General features: G+C 34.8%; 2 protein-coding genes across 3 annotated transcripts; one reads left to right on the top strand and one right to left on the bottom strand.

The window, feature by feature from the left end:
* Positions 1-31: 31 nt before the first annotated feature.
* On the bottom strand, positions 32-5622 carry oxnad1 (oxidoreductase NAD-binding domain containing 1). Its single transcript, XM_058754329.1, has 8 exons — positions 5500-5622; positions 5092-5229; positions 4864-4927; positions 4303-4409; positions 3220-3361; positions 2561-2797; positions 2372-2480; positions 32-2263 (listed from the first exon to the last, which is right to left on the bottom strand). The coding sequence occupies exons 2-8, from the start codon at positions 5193-5195 to the stop codon at positions 2106-2108; spliced, it is 921 nt and encodes a 306-aa protein (XP_058610312.1). The 5' UTR covers positions 5196-5229; positions 5500-5622; the 3' UTR covers positions 32-2105.
* A 1537-nt stretch (positions 5623-7159) lies between these two features.
* Positions 7160-16732, top strand: gpnmb (glycoprotein (transmembrane) nmb). Of its 2 annotated transcripts, none has more exons than XM_058753028.1 (12): positions 7160-7739; positions 8703-8834; positions 10393-10554; positions 10703-10876; positions 10983-11144; positions 12231-12551; positions 12767-12826; positions 12946-13188; positions 13972-14077; positions 14338-14561; positions 15511-15604; positions 15692-16732. In XM_058753028.1, the coding sequence occupies exons 1-12, from the start codon at positions 7673-7675 to the stop codon at positions 15837-15839; spliced, it is 1893 nt and encodes a 630-aa protein (XP_058609011.1). In that variant the 5' UTR covers positions 7160-7672; the 3' UTR covers positions 15840-16732. The 2 variants fall into 2 exon arrangements, with proteins under 2 accessions (XP_058609011.1, XP_058609012.1); XM_058753029.1 differs by having other exon boundaries at positions 7161-7739; positions 10393-10536; positions 15692-16728.
* Positions 16733-17005: the final 273 nt, after the last annotated feature.

The raw sequence follows: 17005 nt of genomic DNA, 5'->3' as shown, positions 1-17005 counted from the left end.
CATTACAATATGTTCATGTTTATTCAGGCACAACACTCTGGTCAGGCCCGTGTCTGGGCATATACATCTGCTGACAGAGAATCTTGCCGCTCTTAATTATTTGGGTTTAAGGTGCATTGCTGTAACAAATGGCAAGAGATTGTAACAAACATCTGTTCGGAGCTCTGAATATACTAAACGCTGACCAATGTGTTGAGACTTGTACCTGTGTGAATCTGTGATGTTAACTCATTTTATTACATACAGTATTAGCATATGCAATATATCGTGCACTAGCTCAAATGCATACAAACCACAAGATGCTCATTTATTTCATCAGTGAGTATAACATCAGTTATTTCATTTATTTATATCAGTGAGGATGGCAGTAACTAAATGTAATGTCTAAATTTGTAAAGTAACAGTTATAGTGAACGTCTGTGAGACAGTTAATGGTGTAAATAAAAGCTTTCAGTAATGGGCTTATTTGCAGCAACAGCTTGCAGTTTTTTTCTGTTTTCAGTGTCGTTTTCAAAATGACTTTACAAAACATTTCAGCACTATTGGAGGTAAAGATCTTGTTCATCAATACAGTTTTGAAGAACCATCCTTCCCATGACGTGGGAGGTAATTATATTTTAATTGAGCTTAATTTTAATTGGAAAAGTTTACAATGACAGTTGTAATAATGCTTTACAGTCAAAAATGCCAATGACTTGGCTGGACCAGGCTAAAAATAATTAAAATGCTATGTTAAAATGCTCAATATATGACACACTATATTTCCATATTTGTACAATGTGATTGAAAGAGTTTCAGCAAAGCGTATTTCTTTTTTATGTATAATTTAGGTAGATTGGAGCTGTGCTTGCAAAGCTGGAAATAGCTGCCCATGGGATGTTACAAATATGGCCGCCAAGTGAACTGACTTGCCTTAAAGGGATACTCCACCTAAAAATTTTAATTCTTAGTTTCTCACCCTCATGCCATCCTTTACGTATAAAACTTTCCTTCATCTGTGGAACAAAAACAGATAAAAAATAAATAAATAAATAAAATCTTAGTCCATAATATGCAAGTGGATTGAACCCTCAGTTGACCAGAAACTGTTTTATAGTTTAAAAAGTTAAAATATTTGTATTTTTCTCACACACACCGATCATTTTTCTTCAGAAGATTCATCCAATGGGATAATATGAGTACCGTCATGATCACCTGGTGTGGTTTCTGAAGCATCACCTTTGAGGGTTCAAACCACTTGCATCATATGGACTCACAGAGATGGATTATTTTTCAAAAAAATCTCAGTTTTGTTTTCAGAGTTCTTTTTTTTTGTGTGGAACATCCCTTTAAAGGGGACAATGTTTAGCACCTTTCAGCAAAGTAGAACTATTTTGATGAGTAAAGATGGGTGTAGAAATTAAAGGGATAGTTCACCCAAAAAATGAGAATTCTGTCATTAATTACTGACCCTCATGTCGTTCCAAACCCGCAAGACCTTCGTTCATCTTCAGAACAAAAGTTAAGATATTTTTTAATGAAATATGAGAATTTTCTGATTTTGTCACGTTTCTGGACCTTGAAAGTGGTAGTTCCCTGACTGTCAGTGGAGGGTCAGAAAGCTCTTGGATTTCATCCAAATATCTTAATTTGTCTTCCGAAGATGAACAAAGGTCTTATGGGTTTGGAACGACATGAGGATGAGTAATTAATGACAGAATTTTGGGTGAACTATCTCTTTTGATTTCTATGCCCCTTGCATTTTTAATGAATAAATATCTGTTCTAAAATGCAAACAACATCAGATCTCTAAAAACCCAGTGCAATCTGAGTATACAATCTTTCAGCATGCCCTTGAAGCAGGATGCCTATGCCGTTAACCAGCAAATGAACTATAATGTGTAGAGCATTACAGTGCTGGTTACGGTCAATTGGTTGAGTATCTTTAAAATGAGGTATAACAAAAACAGGGCATAGAGTCTGGATAATTGTCTGTTTAAATGTGGAGTATGCAGACACAGTGTCTGCTGTGCGTTTCAACTGATCTCAAAGGCATTACTGGTCCATTGCCATTACAGTCTGTTTCTATGATGATATAGATGCATCCATCGCTGTGAATATCTGAGCTACCACCATTTCTCAAAAATGATTTTGTCCTCCGACAGGCCGGCTCCCTTCAGGTCTGAACTCACTTTCTCTGTCATAGGAGGAGGGCCACAGAGATAACACAATGTATGCTCAGGATCTACATAGCGCTCAAGTTCCTTTTCTGATAGCCTTCCATCTGCGGAGACACAAGAATGTGACAAATCAGGTCTAAAATAATTCAATTAATTAAAAGGTTGTAGGTTATGGATGGTCAAATAAATAAATGTAGATGTGTGCAACTCACTTATGGTGTAAGGCTGAAGTTCCTGCTCTATGTCAGCGCTCTGCTGGGTAACATGGAAATCGCAGGAGAATTTATCTGGTCGCTCGTGACAAATGTCAATAATGGTGTTCTGAAGACAGAAGATATTTAAGTCGTCAGTTGGCCGCTTCAGTCTCACTTCAGGGACAAGTGAAAGGTACATATACATACCTTGAAGAGCAGCTCTTTGGTGTTCTTGGCGCTGTAGCACAGGTGTGTGCGCCCTGGAATGTACCTGTGACCATGAGTCTGTCTGTGCAGGTCAGCTGCATGCAGCAGGATGGAGTACAGAGGGTTGATGCCAACACCACCAGCTATCAGCAACAGGTCCACCACAGGATCAGAAGGTTGAGGGTCAAAGTAGAAGTTACCTCCCACCCTTACAGCTACCTGAGAGTCCACAGAGCACTGAAATAGAGCAATTTACAAAAAAAAAAAAAAGATTTGACAAAATAGTCGCATACAACAGTTCACATGTAATGTAGATACCTACAGTTCTGGTATACAAAGAAACTTTCAAAATAAAGGTTAGTTTTCTTCTGCATAGTAGAATAATTGTATGAAAAACTGTCCACACCGTACATGCACAAGCAAAGTCTCGAAGTCAAATAGAACAAAGATTTGCAAACAGATTACTTTTGTAATGATACATATTTAGGAGCGAAACAATATTCAAAATATGAAAAATATACTGATTTGCTAAAACATTCCAATAAAAACATGGAATGGAACATTAAAAATAAAAACATAGAATGAAAAACTGAACTTAACTACACATTACCACTTAATAGGGTTTTTTTTGGGAATGAATTTTTAATTCATTCACTCACTTTGGTGTGAATCCAGTGTGCTGGAGGATGACGTGCGTATTTGACAGCCAGTTCAATCACTCCCTCTCTCTGCAGCAGACCAGGACTCGAGCAGATAGAGAAGCCGCCCACTGTATCCACACCTGGGATGAAGAAATCCACCCTGTGAAAAAGGGTGCACTTCAAATATTATATAATATAATATAATAAATGAAACACTGCTGGCATATATTACATGAACTTAACTGCTTACCTTATGCATTGACTCCACATGTTAATGACTAAAACCTAACACACTCAAAACTAACAACACAACTACATAAAGTACTTTTAGATAGTCAACAGAAGCAGATTCTTCCCACACAGTAACATGCCAGCACAACTAAATCCATGTGTCCAGTATTACGTATGTCAATAATACTTAATTAAAACAGTAAAGCAAAACATACGCTTTGAGAGTCACCATATGTGTACACAGAGCACGAATAAGTGATAAGCACATATGTCGGGACACACGCACACACACACACACACACACACACACGCACACACACACACACACACACACACACACACACACACACACACACTCCCACTCGCTCTGCTCTCCCTGACTCATGTTCCTCATGTTCTTTAGCAGGAACACAACATCATATGGTCTGGAGGAGTTTCTGTGCATACATCTGCATAAATCATCGCCTGACTTTTTCACCTCACTCAGACTCTCTTAAAACTCACATTCACAACAAATGCAATAAGCCACAATAGGAGCGGGAGCAGAAGTGAGAAAGTGTGAGGAGAGGTGGATGTAAGAATACATTTTCAGTATTTTGCATGGTTTGCTGATAACACATCTCAAGATGAAGTGAGAATTTTGTCTGAGAGGAAAGCGCCATCTCGTGTCCATTTTGCAAATTGCATGTCTTCTCAACTATTAATCATTATTCAATTGAAAATGTAACATCTACAAAGTTACAAACAGTATTCCCTAGGAACTTTTTATTGTCTTGTGAACCCCCAGAGCCCCATCATATTATACTGGATATCTTTTAGTACTGTCATCAATATTAGATGTTTTCAATACATATTTCACAAAATTCTTACCACTGTCCAGCACGGAAGCTGAAGTCAGGATGTGGTACCTCCAGTCTCAGTTTCTTCACTGTATCAGATTCATTCATAATGTCACTAACACGTGCAGAGAAAAGCTCCTGGATACGCACAAAACATAACAACATGTTTTCATAGAGAATTTACAATAAAAATGTAGCCTCTCAGCATTTTAAATGCAATGTATTGCATGCCATGTGAATGTACAAATGGGAGCCATTATACATTCTTACAACTGTACACACATTTATTGAGTGAAGTGTAAAAATCTACAGCATGACAAGAAAATCGGCACAGGGTGTTAATGAAATAACACTATAGAGTACACTACTACTAGTGCATAGAGAGATGCATAGATAGATAGATAGATAGACTCATCTTGAATTCAGTCTTATGACAAAAATCAAATGACACACTGGCTGACCTACAACACTGAACAAGTGTTTGAACTTTCACCTATTTGGCTACAACATTTGTTAACCATTTATGAGGAGTCACAGAGGAATTTATGGTCAAAAGATCAAGGGTTTCATAAAGAAACCTAAGACGACTCACCATTTGTCTGTGAACGCTAGCAGTTCTCTCTAGATGGTCAGTCCGTCTCCTTGATGACATTTTTCTGAAACCAATTTAGAGCAAAAATTACTGGCTGTGTCTCAAAACCCATCGAGCTCCCTACATGCTAAACAACATAGTTGTGCTTAGCAGCCAGTTCACTAGGTTTTCAAACACAACCACTACACCCAAATTCTCTAGAAAGAGCTCCAGGTTCTGGATACTCACCGTGTGAATGTGTCTTTACATGAACAACAAACAGCTGGTCTGAACAGTCCTGATCCACCGGCGAAACTTCTGGCCACCGTTCTTACCAAACACGGGACACTCATGATAGGATATGACGGTCTGATCCCTGTCAGACACCTGATAATAATATCAGACCCAAAGCAGTTTAGTTATTGAATTTAGACAATAATATACAACGACACTGAAATCTGAAATGAGAGTTTCTGATGTGAAGTGACATTCACACACGTGAGCGGTAAACAACTAAACCCTGTTATTAACTAAATAATACGTTTTGTGTTCAGTATGCCTTTAAAAATAATTATAAACAATATTAAGGAAGCGGACAAAGCACAAAGAGCTAATAAGCTCACGAGGCAGAATACTTGTTGTATAAACACCATTCACCTCTGTCACTGCGGCGACGTTTCTTCTTCGTCTGTTTTCGGTGGGTGAACGGATTCTGTAGCGCCGCCCAGCGGTCTTCCCTCAGTTCGGAACAAGTGCAAAACATTTTTAAAATAATATACAAAAATTAAAATACCATTGATAAAATTGTATTATTGTATCTATTTAGGATGCATACAGTGCTAACTATGAAATTATCAGTATATACCCAAGCAAGACAATGGTGGGAATGTTTATGACTAAATTATTAGGCTGTGTGTAAACAGCATAAAAGTAGCCTAATTTTGATGGAAATAATGCAATTTGCTTGTAAACAGAATACAAAATTATTTTTGCCTGAAAAAAGGCAATTTGCTAACAAGTCATTATCGTAATTGTTAATCGTGCTTTTGTTAAAAAAAAAAAAAAAACTAACGCTAAATTTAGCACATAGACTACTCAGATTAGGTTATTTTGCTCAACACGAGCGTTTCTAAACTTCACCTGAACCATGTGAAGAATGAGGAGCCCTTGGTGGCTAAATGAAACATCACGATGTGACTGTTCTTAAACAGAGGACAAAATTAGAAATAGCATGCATAGAAGTAAACACATTGGCTATTTTCTTTATCTAACTGAATAGTGTTTAGTGTTTTTCTTCTGTCTTTTCAGTGTCGATTCTGGTGGACAGGAGTGCTGTCACGTAACGTTAAATGTCATGGAAAGTCACGCCAGATACATTAAAAACGGGAAGGAACTTTGAAACGGAGCTCGTGAGAGACGCATCAAAGCATGTGATGGCATGCCAGTTTCCCTTATGGGTAAACAGGAGCTGATAATAGACAGATTTCATTCATTTATGATTGGACTAATCATTACTGCAGTTAGCTACCTCTCATAATTTCTTTTTCTATTGTTAACATTTCTGTATTTTAGCTAATTCTTTCAGTCTTCATTTAAAATAAATCAAGGAGGGTTTGCGCTTTACAAATGTTCCCCAAATCGTTCGTTCTTTGACCTCCAGCTGTTTCTCAATGACTTGTCACCTGAAAGCGCGCGGATCTGTGCACATCACGGCTTAACAACTTGTGACATCCGGATTTTTAAATTGTTTTTAACGGTTTGCAATGAGACTGCAAATTTGTATTGCAACTTTGCATCGTAAATATAAAACAATAAAAAAGTCCATATATTGTTTATAAATACTATACTGTAATTTAGTCCACGGTAAACTTCAAAAGACCTTCTTTAAGATTCTGATTAATTATTAATAGTTGATAGCTATTTAATGTTTATTCACCTGCATAGACCATTTTAGTTTATGCTGCAGCCATAATATTTTTTTCTCTTTTTTATCGTGCTCCTGTGTTAATAAGGTATTCAAATGCAAATGCAAAACAGACGATATCTTGAATAGACCTCTTTTTTGTGGGGTAATAATAATAAACAATATAGGCTATGTTTAGGAGCAGTAAAGGCGTTTTATCTGTTTTTAAGCTTTTTTTTGTTTGTTTGTTTTTTTCTCAAACTAATTTCTCCACAAATCAAAGTCAGTGACGTTTGTAGCTTAGAGAAAACATTTAAAAAAACATACTTATGAAAACGTATTGAAAAATGTTTATTTATTTATTTTTACAATAATGATTCAGTTGTACATTCAAGTGTATCAATTGTCAGAAACTTTAAGGACAATGGTATAAATGTTTCTCAAAAATGCATGAAATGAACAATACAAAGAGTACACTTTTAATAATCATCACGGACATTCTTGACCCTGCATCCAACAAAAATAAATCACTTTTCTCAAAAAGGACTCTGAGACAGATCAAGGATATCTCATAGGGGAATAAAATGAGGCTAGTGTTGTTTAGACAATACATAAAAAGCTCACAATCAGAGATAAATAAGATGGTTTTGAAATTGCCTGTTTCGAAATACAAGGGAAAAGTAACAACATGAGACTCCGAGCCCTCCTTCCAGCTCGCGCCCATAGATGCTAATTAAGAATCAGATGAGTCTTGTTACAGAAACGTCACATGTTTGCTGTATTAAATTAGAGCTCGTGCGGGTGACTGGGAGATGGGTGAGAGAGCAGAAGAGAGTTGAGGGGTCTGAGATTTAGCAGCTGGACTGTCATATAGGGAAAAGCCATTGGATAAATTATACCTTCATTCTCATCCAACAAATCGACACGATGCATTTGGAAATGTTACTTGTGCTGGCCTGGGCATTGTTCGTTCCTGTAACGAACAGCAAAAAAAGTAAGTACGAACTGAATGAACGAACTTTATAATTATAATTGCTACATATTTTTTTAATAATAACATTTTGACGTTGTTGCACAAGCGACTGTTATGTATATTTTTATATATAGCCTAAGCCATTTATAAACTATTTTATAGAGTAAGCTGAGCTATAAAATTGTTACAGACTTCCAAATTCATAAAAAGTCGAGATAGACGAGATATAGTAGGCTAATAAAACAAATATACATAGGCTAACTTGAAATGTTTTTACATTGTGTTGGACTAAGCTGTTTTCTTCCGCGCGCTGCAGTCTCATGAAACTAATTAGGCAATCCGCGTTACGTGAGAGTAGCCAAGAGAGTCTTGTGAAAATACTTTCGTTCATCACCAGATTGTAAGAATATGTTACAGTCTCCAATTTTAGACTATTTTTCAGTATCTTAGTTCGGGGGGTGAAAACAAATCCCCTTTTTTTTCATAAGCATATAATGCAAAATATACCTGTACATACAAAACTGTCTATTGTAATATACCTGCACAATTGTCAATTTGTATATTGTTATTCCTTATTTACTTGTTCTATTATTAATTCTTCTTTTTATTATCTGTGTTTTTGTTCTGTCGCTGTCAACAAATTCCTCGTATGTGTAAACATACATAAAGCTCATTCTGATTCTGAAAATAAACTAAAATATGTAAGTGCGTAAATTAAGCACATTTCATGAGCTCTTCATGGGGCTAGTTGTCACAGTTTTCGCTCCTGCAGTGAATATTTCTGAGTGGGTTGATTTTTTTTTTTTTAGGTTTATGCCTGTTTCTTATGTAGGCTATCCCTGCAGAAAGTAACAAGCCCAGCTTTACCTGTTATATTTTACGAAATTTAAAATGACTAATCCTTGTGCATTTATCTGTCAGTTTCAGACGTCTTTCACAATGTTTTTTTGTTGTTGTTTGTTTTGTTCCCTGTCATTCGTGCAGCTTACGGTGATATGTTCCCTCACAAACACAAACTCCCTGTTCCATTCCCAATCCCTGGATGGGAACCGGACACGAACCCTTGGGACGAATCTCTGTATCCCCCCTTCAAACAGCAGCTGAATCGCAGACATGGTAAGAGATTCCTGCTATGCAGTAAAGTTTGATTTACGCAACTTACACAAAATAACAAAATGACTAGGAAATTAGTTTTTATAAAAGTGTAAACCATGCAAACTCGGGCTCTCAAAATGTATTAATTTACACAATAGCAAGATATTTTTTTTCAAAAATAACTTCTATAGTTTTCTCAAACATCATGGAACGTTTTAGAGCGACACAAACCAATTAATACCTCTCATTAATTCATCAGTTGCCGATAGGGCTTGTCCAAATACCGATCTTTGCACTTGACTACTTGTATAGGCTACTTAAATGACGCATTTCCTGTATTTGCCCCAAGTGTTCAAGTGAGCATAAAGACCACAATTATGTGTAGAACTCATCATTACCCGATGGGACATACTTGGTGTAGTAAAAATGCAAGTGTTCACAGAGCTTTATTTTGATTTACAGTATTTTGGATTTTAAAATACAATTAAAATACAAGAGATGACACAATTAAATAAAAAGTGGTGCCTCTAATTAATTGATAAAAAGCAGTTGCAAACGTACAAAATAAACATACTCATCTTTGCATCAATAAAACGTGTAACACTTTGTTTTACTACCAAATTATATGTAATATCTAATTATTATTAATATTTAACCTCTCACGAGATCTCGGCAAAAAGCCTCAATTTATTTCCAGAACATTATTCATGATACACTGAAAAAAAAAAAAACAATAATTAAGATAGTGGTCGCAAACAATTTATTTTAGCTACATTTAATTTTAAAAAATGTTGATAATTAGTCAACTAAATTTGTTTATTTAAATGTAGCTAAAATAAATTGATTGCACATGATAATTAAATAAAAAATAAGTGATAATTAAATATAATGATAATTTAAAATAAGTTAAGTGAAAGTTCAACTTTTTTTAAATTATTGTTTACTTTACTTAAAAAAATTGAGGAAACCGTTGCCTTAATATTAAGTCAACTTATCACTTTTTACAGTGCAACCACTTACCTTAAAAAAATTGAGTAAATTCAATGAATACTTTTTTCAGTATATGCTTAGCCTTGAACTACCAATCTCAAGTGGCCAAGACAGCAGTGTAGATATTTAGACAAGCCCTTAGTTATTTATGCTTCTGTTTTCCCACCAAAATGATGTCACCTCCTGGTTAAAGTGATATTACAAAAGTTTGACAAGATGGAGATTCATACTAAGGCCACAGGAGGGAAAAAAAGACTACCAATTTAAACTATTTTAAAGCCAACATGTTTTGTTTGAAACATATTGATTTGAGGATTTCTGGGAAAAAAGGCTTGAATATTTCATTTTTTTTATTTTATAATATTAAAATTGTGTAAGCCCTCTATTTGAGTTTGTGTAAATATTTCAGAGCTTCAAATATTTTTTTGGGGAAAAAATGAAATAAACAGTTTGAAACCTTATGTTCCTTCTTACGTTGTTAAATGTTCCCTGTTTCGTGTTACCAAGAGGGATTGATTTTATTTTCTCCATTATATCAATATATATTAATACACACTAATCGTGCGATGCTCTCTCATGAACATCACAGATAAACCACCGAGGGTGCGCCTCACGAGCGACAGTCCAGCAATGAACGGCTCGTGCATCTCGTTCACTGCAGCTCTGGAGTTTCCACCATGCCAGAAGGAGGACAGCAGCGGCAACCTGGTGTATGACGAGCACTGTGACGACGGTATGATGGAGGCCTCAGGTGCTTCATACTCCTATAATCTCTGAACAATGCACAAATGCAAGGAAAGAAATTACCTGTATTTTAAAAAGTTGCATTTATATTCCCAAATAAGAACGAAAAGCATTTTTCAATGCGTCTAACACCTTCTTTAACACTGATTTTTCAGCTAATGGACAGGTGCGTTCAGGATACGTGTTTAATTGGACATCCTGGTTGGATGACTATGGCTTTGGAAAGTGTACAGATCTGAAGAGGTGCAATGTTTTCCCTGATGGAAAGCCTTTTCCTCAGAGCAATGACTGGAGACGTAGAGGTTATGTGTATGTGTGGCACACCATGGGTGAGTGTCAGTCATTCACTGACCTGAATCATATCAGTGTTTTAATAATTCACTCGACATAGTGTAAGCACACTAATGGACCATCATCCTGTGGCTTCCCTCATAGGCCAGTATTTTGAGACATGTGATGGCTCCTCCTCCCATCTGACCCTGAACACCACTAACATGACGTTCGGAGCTGGTGTGATAGAGGTGATGGTGTACCGTAAACGTGAGCGCAGGAAGTACAGCCCACTCTCTGTGGACAGTACCGTATTCTTCATAACAGGTCTGCTAGTTACTTCTGTCTTGTTTTAATCATATTTATTGTGCAGGATCAAAACCATACTACGATATTTTATATACACAATTTTTATTTTAAAATAATTATATAATTAATCAGTAATTTATGTATATATTTTATATATCAATATTAGTGAATCAATTTATTATTTTATTATATAATTCAATTTTCAGCAGCAATCACCAGTCTTCAGTGTCATGCGATCCTTCAGAAACCTTTCTAATATGCTGAAATGAAAAACATTTATTATTATTGGAAACAGTTTTGCTTTTTAATATTTTTGTGGAAACCATGATACGCTATCATTTTAAGAGATTTAAAAAAAAAAGAAATGAATACTTTTATTCAGGAAGGATGCATTAAATTGATTAAAAGAGACAGTAAAGACATTTATAATGCTACAAATAAATTATATTTCAAATCCATTATGTTAATTGAACTTTCTATTCATCAAAGAGTCTTGAAAAGAAAGCATCACTGTTTCCACAAAGAATACAAAGCAGCAAAAACTGTTAGCAAAAAAAATGTAAACATTAAAAAAGCTGAAAATTCTGTTTTGCCATGACACAAATATACATTACATTTTTAAATATATTCCAGTAGAGAATTTATTTAAAATTGTAATAATTTCACAACATTACAGTCATTGAATAAATTGGTGAGCATTAGATACGTTTCCCTCAAAAACAAACAAAAAAAAAAATTATCCATATTATTCCAAATGTTTGACTGGTGATACTATGTATGTATGTATGTATGTATGTATGCATGCGACTTACAAATGAGGACAATAGAAGCAATCAAAACTAACAAAAGAGCAATAATATGCAAGTGCTATGAAAAGTGTACACACACACACACACACACACAACAAAAGAAAGCTAGTACTCTGAAGAGTAGATTCGAAATATATTTTCCACCTGTCTTCTCACCTTTCGGTGCGGTTAAACAGATTATTGGATGTATTCATTAATTTCCTTTGCTTAAGTCATACATTAATCTTATATATATATATATATATATACCCCTTCTATATTTATTGATCAATTTTAACATTTTTTCTTCATCCAGATAAGATTCCACTCTCCGTGAACATTTCCCAGAAGCATCCAGCCAGCATAACTGACAAAAACGTCTTTGTCAAAGGGTCAGATGTGATTTTCAACGTCCAGATCCACGACCCAAGCAGCTATCTGAAGACAGCTGATGCAGTGGACTTCATTTGGGACTTTCGGGATGGCAACCAGTTGGTCACGCACAGCAATGTGGCAACCCATGCATACAACACTCTTGGAAATGTGACAGTCAAGCTCCTCGTGGAGGCATCATTCCGTGTGCCCTGCCCGCCACCGACTCCAACACCAATGCACTTTACACAAGCTCATACCACGGGTAATCTCATAAACACAGGCACTTTACTCTCCCAGACAACAGATATCCTATTATCCAAGCCAGACACATCATATTCATTATTATCCATCAGGACAAAATGTGTCCATTTATCTCGTGGATGGAGTAAAGCGAACTTATGCTTAAAACTGCTGTCATGTTAAAAGCCAGCCAACAGTCTTTCTATAAAAGAATTCAATCACTTTCATGTGTTGCAGCGATGCCTACGCTACCGCCTGGCACTCACGCATTCACTAGCAAAATGGAGACAACCAAGGGTGAGACTAGTTGTGTTTACAGCAAGAAAAAAAAACATAATTATATCTAATAGAACACTTATAGAACATTTCTACAATGCATTTTATATTTTCAACACTTTTTTAAATCCCTGCTCCAGCTCCTATCGTCACCAATCCTTCACCAACTACAACACCTCGAGTCCCAACAACTGCTGTCCCAACAACCGAACCATTCCAAACCGATTCAGAGGTGACGTCTATTACAGCAACCGCTGTGCCTGAGACCAGTTCCACCTATAAGCAGCCCACCTCACCCCCGATGATCAAACACACACACTTTAAGGAGTCAGACTGTTTCCGCCATACGTATGGCTCCTTTGAAGGCGAGATCATCATCATTGGTAAGAAGATTGTCGGACCAATCTTTTTTTTTAAAAGCAAGATTTTGTTATATATCAGGGTTATTGTAAACTTATGGAAGCTTTAACTCATAATTTGGACTTTAATCTCAAAATTCACAACTCACAATTCAAAGAAAAGTCAGAAGTGTGAAAGATAAACTCATGAATTGCAAGAAAAAAAGTTGGAATTGTGAGATACAAATTCAATACCTTTTTTGTTTTATTCTGTGGTGGAAACAACAAAAAAAGAAAATTGAAAGAACACTTGTGAGACCAAACCACACTTCTGAGGGAAAAAAAACCCTCAGAATTGTGAGATGTAAACTTTGAATTTCAAGAAAAAAAGCCAGAATCCTGCATTTATGAAAAACAAAAAACAGTCAGAATTGTGAAAAAAGTCTGAATTGTGAGATGAAGTTTATATTCCATATAAAATTAAAACCTTAAATTAATACTGAAGTAAAACTAAATACAAAAAAGTAGTTTTGTTTTAAGTACTAAAATAAACAAAAACTAATATATATATATACACACGCATCTTCTAAAAAAACAAAGAGCTAATAAAATAAAAAAATAATAATTACTGAAATTTTAACTAAAATTAAAATATAAAAATAAACAAAAACTGTAACAGTTAATAAATTATACTAAAATAACACTTTGCACTTTGTATTGTACTCCAGTATACAAAAGCTTTTAATTATTACATAAAAAAAAAAAAAAGTAATTAAATTATAATTTTAAAATAAATTATAAAATCTAATTTTATGTCCGTTTCTACAGAACCCCCTCTAGCTCTGCAGAACCTGCCAGCCAATCAGATTTTAAAGGTGTCGGCTGACAAAGTCACCAACACATCTGTAAACTTCATGGTGACTTGCTCAGGCAGGTAAGATTCATGCAGGAGACATGTGATCATGTGATTCAAGACAGGAGATCATGTGCGTCACATGACAAGCCAGAAAGTGACGAGCATTTATAAGATGTAGATGATTCTGATGTGCAGTGAGCGTTTGAAGCCCTGCAGCTGAGACATTTCACAGCATGTCACCGTCATATACGTCAAAAACATTCAGTCACATTTACAACAGATGACCGCTGGATCACACACATACATTAAATTTAACCGAGCATCTCTCCTTTTCTCAGTGTTCCCTCGGTGGCCTGCACCATAGTGGCCAACTCCGCCTGTCGGGAGGTCAAGAATATCGTGTGCGAGGACGTGGCCCCTTACGGCGAAGGATGCAAGATCAGCTTGACACGCATTTTTCAAACGCCGGGCAATTACTGTGTTAACATCACGTTGGGTCTGCCTGGAGGCTTGGCTCTTGCCACCACCACCTCAGTTACAATTGGAAACAGCCCTAACATTAGTCAGTTTTGAGAATTGTAGTCAATTTTGTCTGTATATTTATTTTCCATTTAATCATTTTAAAAGATTGTTCGAAAGCACCTTTACACAGTGTTATTTTAGTATTTAGATACTATTTAGTATTTATTTAGATATTATAGAATTTATTCATGTTTTAAATTAGATTTTTTTTTTTTATAATTTGCTTTCATTTTAATTGTAATTTTTAGTGTTTTAGTCATTTTATGTGCTTTTGTAATCTTTATTTTTTCTAACATTTCTGTTATGTTTTAGTATTTTGAATACATTTTGAACTCTTAAGTTCTGTTATTTTATATTAGCTTTATTGTAGTGTTTTTTAATATGCTATTATAGCATTTATTAATATTTTAAACTGCCTTTTTTATTTAGTTAATTTTAGTTAGTTTTAGTACGTTTTGTGATTGTCATTTTTTAGTTTGTTTTTTTAAACATTTCTATTTAGCTTTTTTAATTTCAGTATTTTTTAAAACATTGTTTTAAGTTTGTTTTACATCTAATTGTTATTTTATTTAAGCCTTTTCAGTATTTTTTAATATTTTGAATTGGCTTGTATTTTTATAATTTGCTTTAATTTGTAATGTTTTTGTAAATTTTATGTGCTTGGGTCATTTTATTAATTTTTCTAAAAAACATTTCTATTTAGGTTTTTTCAGTTTTAGTAATTTTAGTACTTTAAACGTTTCAGTTGGTCGCCAAGACAACATTTATAATTTGAATTTGTCATCTAATATTTTATTTCATTCAGCTTTATTTCAATTAAGACAAAAAATGAATAGTATCAGTTAATAGCAACACTATACAAAAGAATAGTGCCTAATTTTTTATCCCCACAAATATTACAAAAATTTATGAATTTATAAATGCTCAGACTTGCATTTAATATTCATATAATTATAAACACTGTAACTGTAACTTTTTTTTTTTCTTAGGCTCTCCTAAATCCTCCCATGTAGCTGAGGTGGTTCTGTCTTCCAGCGCTGTGCTTATTTCCATCTTTGCATTCATTGCTGTCATGGTTTACAAGTGAGTACCACTAACCAAACTGATAGTTTGAAAACATAACAGTATGCATCCTAATTTTTTTTTTTTTTTTTTTTTAATTCCTTTTAGGCGATATAAGGTGTATCGTCCGGTGAGACGCTCTATGTTGGATGATGCTGAGAGAAATGCTGGTAGCTGGAGTTTAAGCAAACTAAGAGCAACTCTGTTCTCTGCTGACGAGGAGAGAAGCCGTTTATTGATCGAGAGGCCACTATAGACTGATCTGAGTTGTTGCAGCAAAGTTGCTATTTATTTGATACATGAGTATTTGTATCTGATTTGGCTGTAGGTTATCTAAGAGAATAACAAGAGATCTCATAGGTGCTTGCTTTCAGCAAAATTGGACTACACTGGTATCAGTTTGACTAGAATAAGTAAACATAGCATTTCAGTTATATCACTTGCAAGCTTTAAAGATTTTTAATGAAAGAGATCAGATATGCCAGATCTACAGGTGTTTTCATCTAAAATGACTAAAACTAATACTAACCAAATCACAGTCCAATGCACGAGAAATCAGTTTGCTTTTCCCAAACCAAAATCACTAAAATATGGTATTTAAAGGTGAAAATAACTAACAATAAAACATTTTTCGAGTGACACTTTGTCTCAATTGATTTGACATGTTCCTTAGTTTGCAGACAGGATGAGAAAGGTGACAGAAGTTGGATGGTTTATAATGTTCTGAGAAGTTATATTTGATTTTGACCATAGTTAAGAGATATCAATGTCTGGGGACTAAAATTGGTGCACTTTTTTGAGAAAGGCCTCAGTTTGATGGTAATTAAGCTATAAGAATTCACTTAACCATTTCTTTTTATAAAGCATGAATTTAAACAACATGGGAAATTTGTGTTACTGATCACATATACATGCAGGTACGCTGATGTTTAAAAAAAAAAAAAAAAAAATAATAATAATTTACATTGAGTACTCTTGGGAATTATCTGATTTAAAAACTTGTTCACTTCTGTAAGTGCCATATATACACAAATATTCTAATAAAATTTCTAAACCACTGTTTGCTAATGATCTACACAACCTCTGCCACACTGGTGGCCAATTTAAAATATTTATCAATCTTTATACACTCCTAAAACATTCCAAAAGACTTTTTTTTTTTTTTGGCAATGCTGTGTTTTCCACTAAACTATATTTTGAACAGTGAAAAGTTTCAATGGATGTGAAAGATTCTTCAAACTGTAGATGGCAGTAAAGATGCTTTATTGTTTTTAAGAGTATACACCCTTAAGAATAAAGGTGCTTAAAAAGTTCTTCACAGCGATGCCATAGAAGAACCATCTTTGGTTCCATAAAGAACCATTCAGTCAAAGGTTCTTTAAAGAACCATCTCTTTCTTACCTTTTTATAATCTGAAGAACC

Source organism: Onychostoma macrolepis, chromosome 19 (genome assembly GCF_012432095.1).
Source record: "Onychostoma macrolepis isolate SWU-2019 chromosome 19, ASM1243209v1, whole genome shotgun sequence".
In the NCBI taxonomy this organism is placed as follows: domain Eukaryota; kingdom Metazoa; phylum Chordata; class Actinopteri; order Cypriniformes; family Cyprinidae; genus Onychostoma; species Onychostoma macrolepis.
The sequence above is the reverse complement of the archived record's forward strand: the minus strand, read 5'-3'. Positions and strand labels throughout refer to the sequence as shown.

Excerpts from the sequence above, each read along its gene's own strand:
- gpnmb (XM_058753028.1), top strand. The coding sequence starts at position 7,673 with ATGCATTTGGAAATGTTACTTGTGCTGGCCTGGGCATTGTTCGTTCCT. Across the intron at positions 10,877-10,982 it reads GTATGTGTGGCACACCATGG|GCCAGTATTTTGAGACATGT; the intron begins GTGAGTGTCAGT and ends CTTCCCTCATAG. Across the intron at positions 14,078-14,337 it reads ATGGTGACTTGCTCAGGCAG|TGTTCCCTCGGTGGCCTGCA; the intron begins GTAAGATTCATG and ends TCCTTTTCTCAG.
- oxnad1 (XM_058754329.1), bottom strand. The coding sequence starts at position 5,195 with ATGAGTGTCCCGTGTTTGGTAAGAACGGTGGCCAGAAGTTTCGCCGGT. Across the intron at positions 4,928-5,091 it reads TGTAAAGACACATTCACACG|AAAAATGTCATCAAGGAGAC; the intron begins GTGAGTATCCAG and ends AATTGGTTTCAG. Across the intron at positions 4,410-4,863 it reads CTAGCGTTCACAGACAAATG|GAGCTTTTCTCTGCACGTGT; the intron begins GTGAGTCGTCTT and ends GTGCGTATCCAG.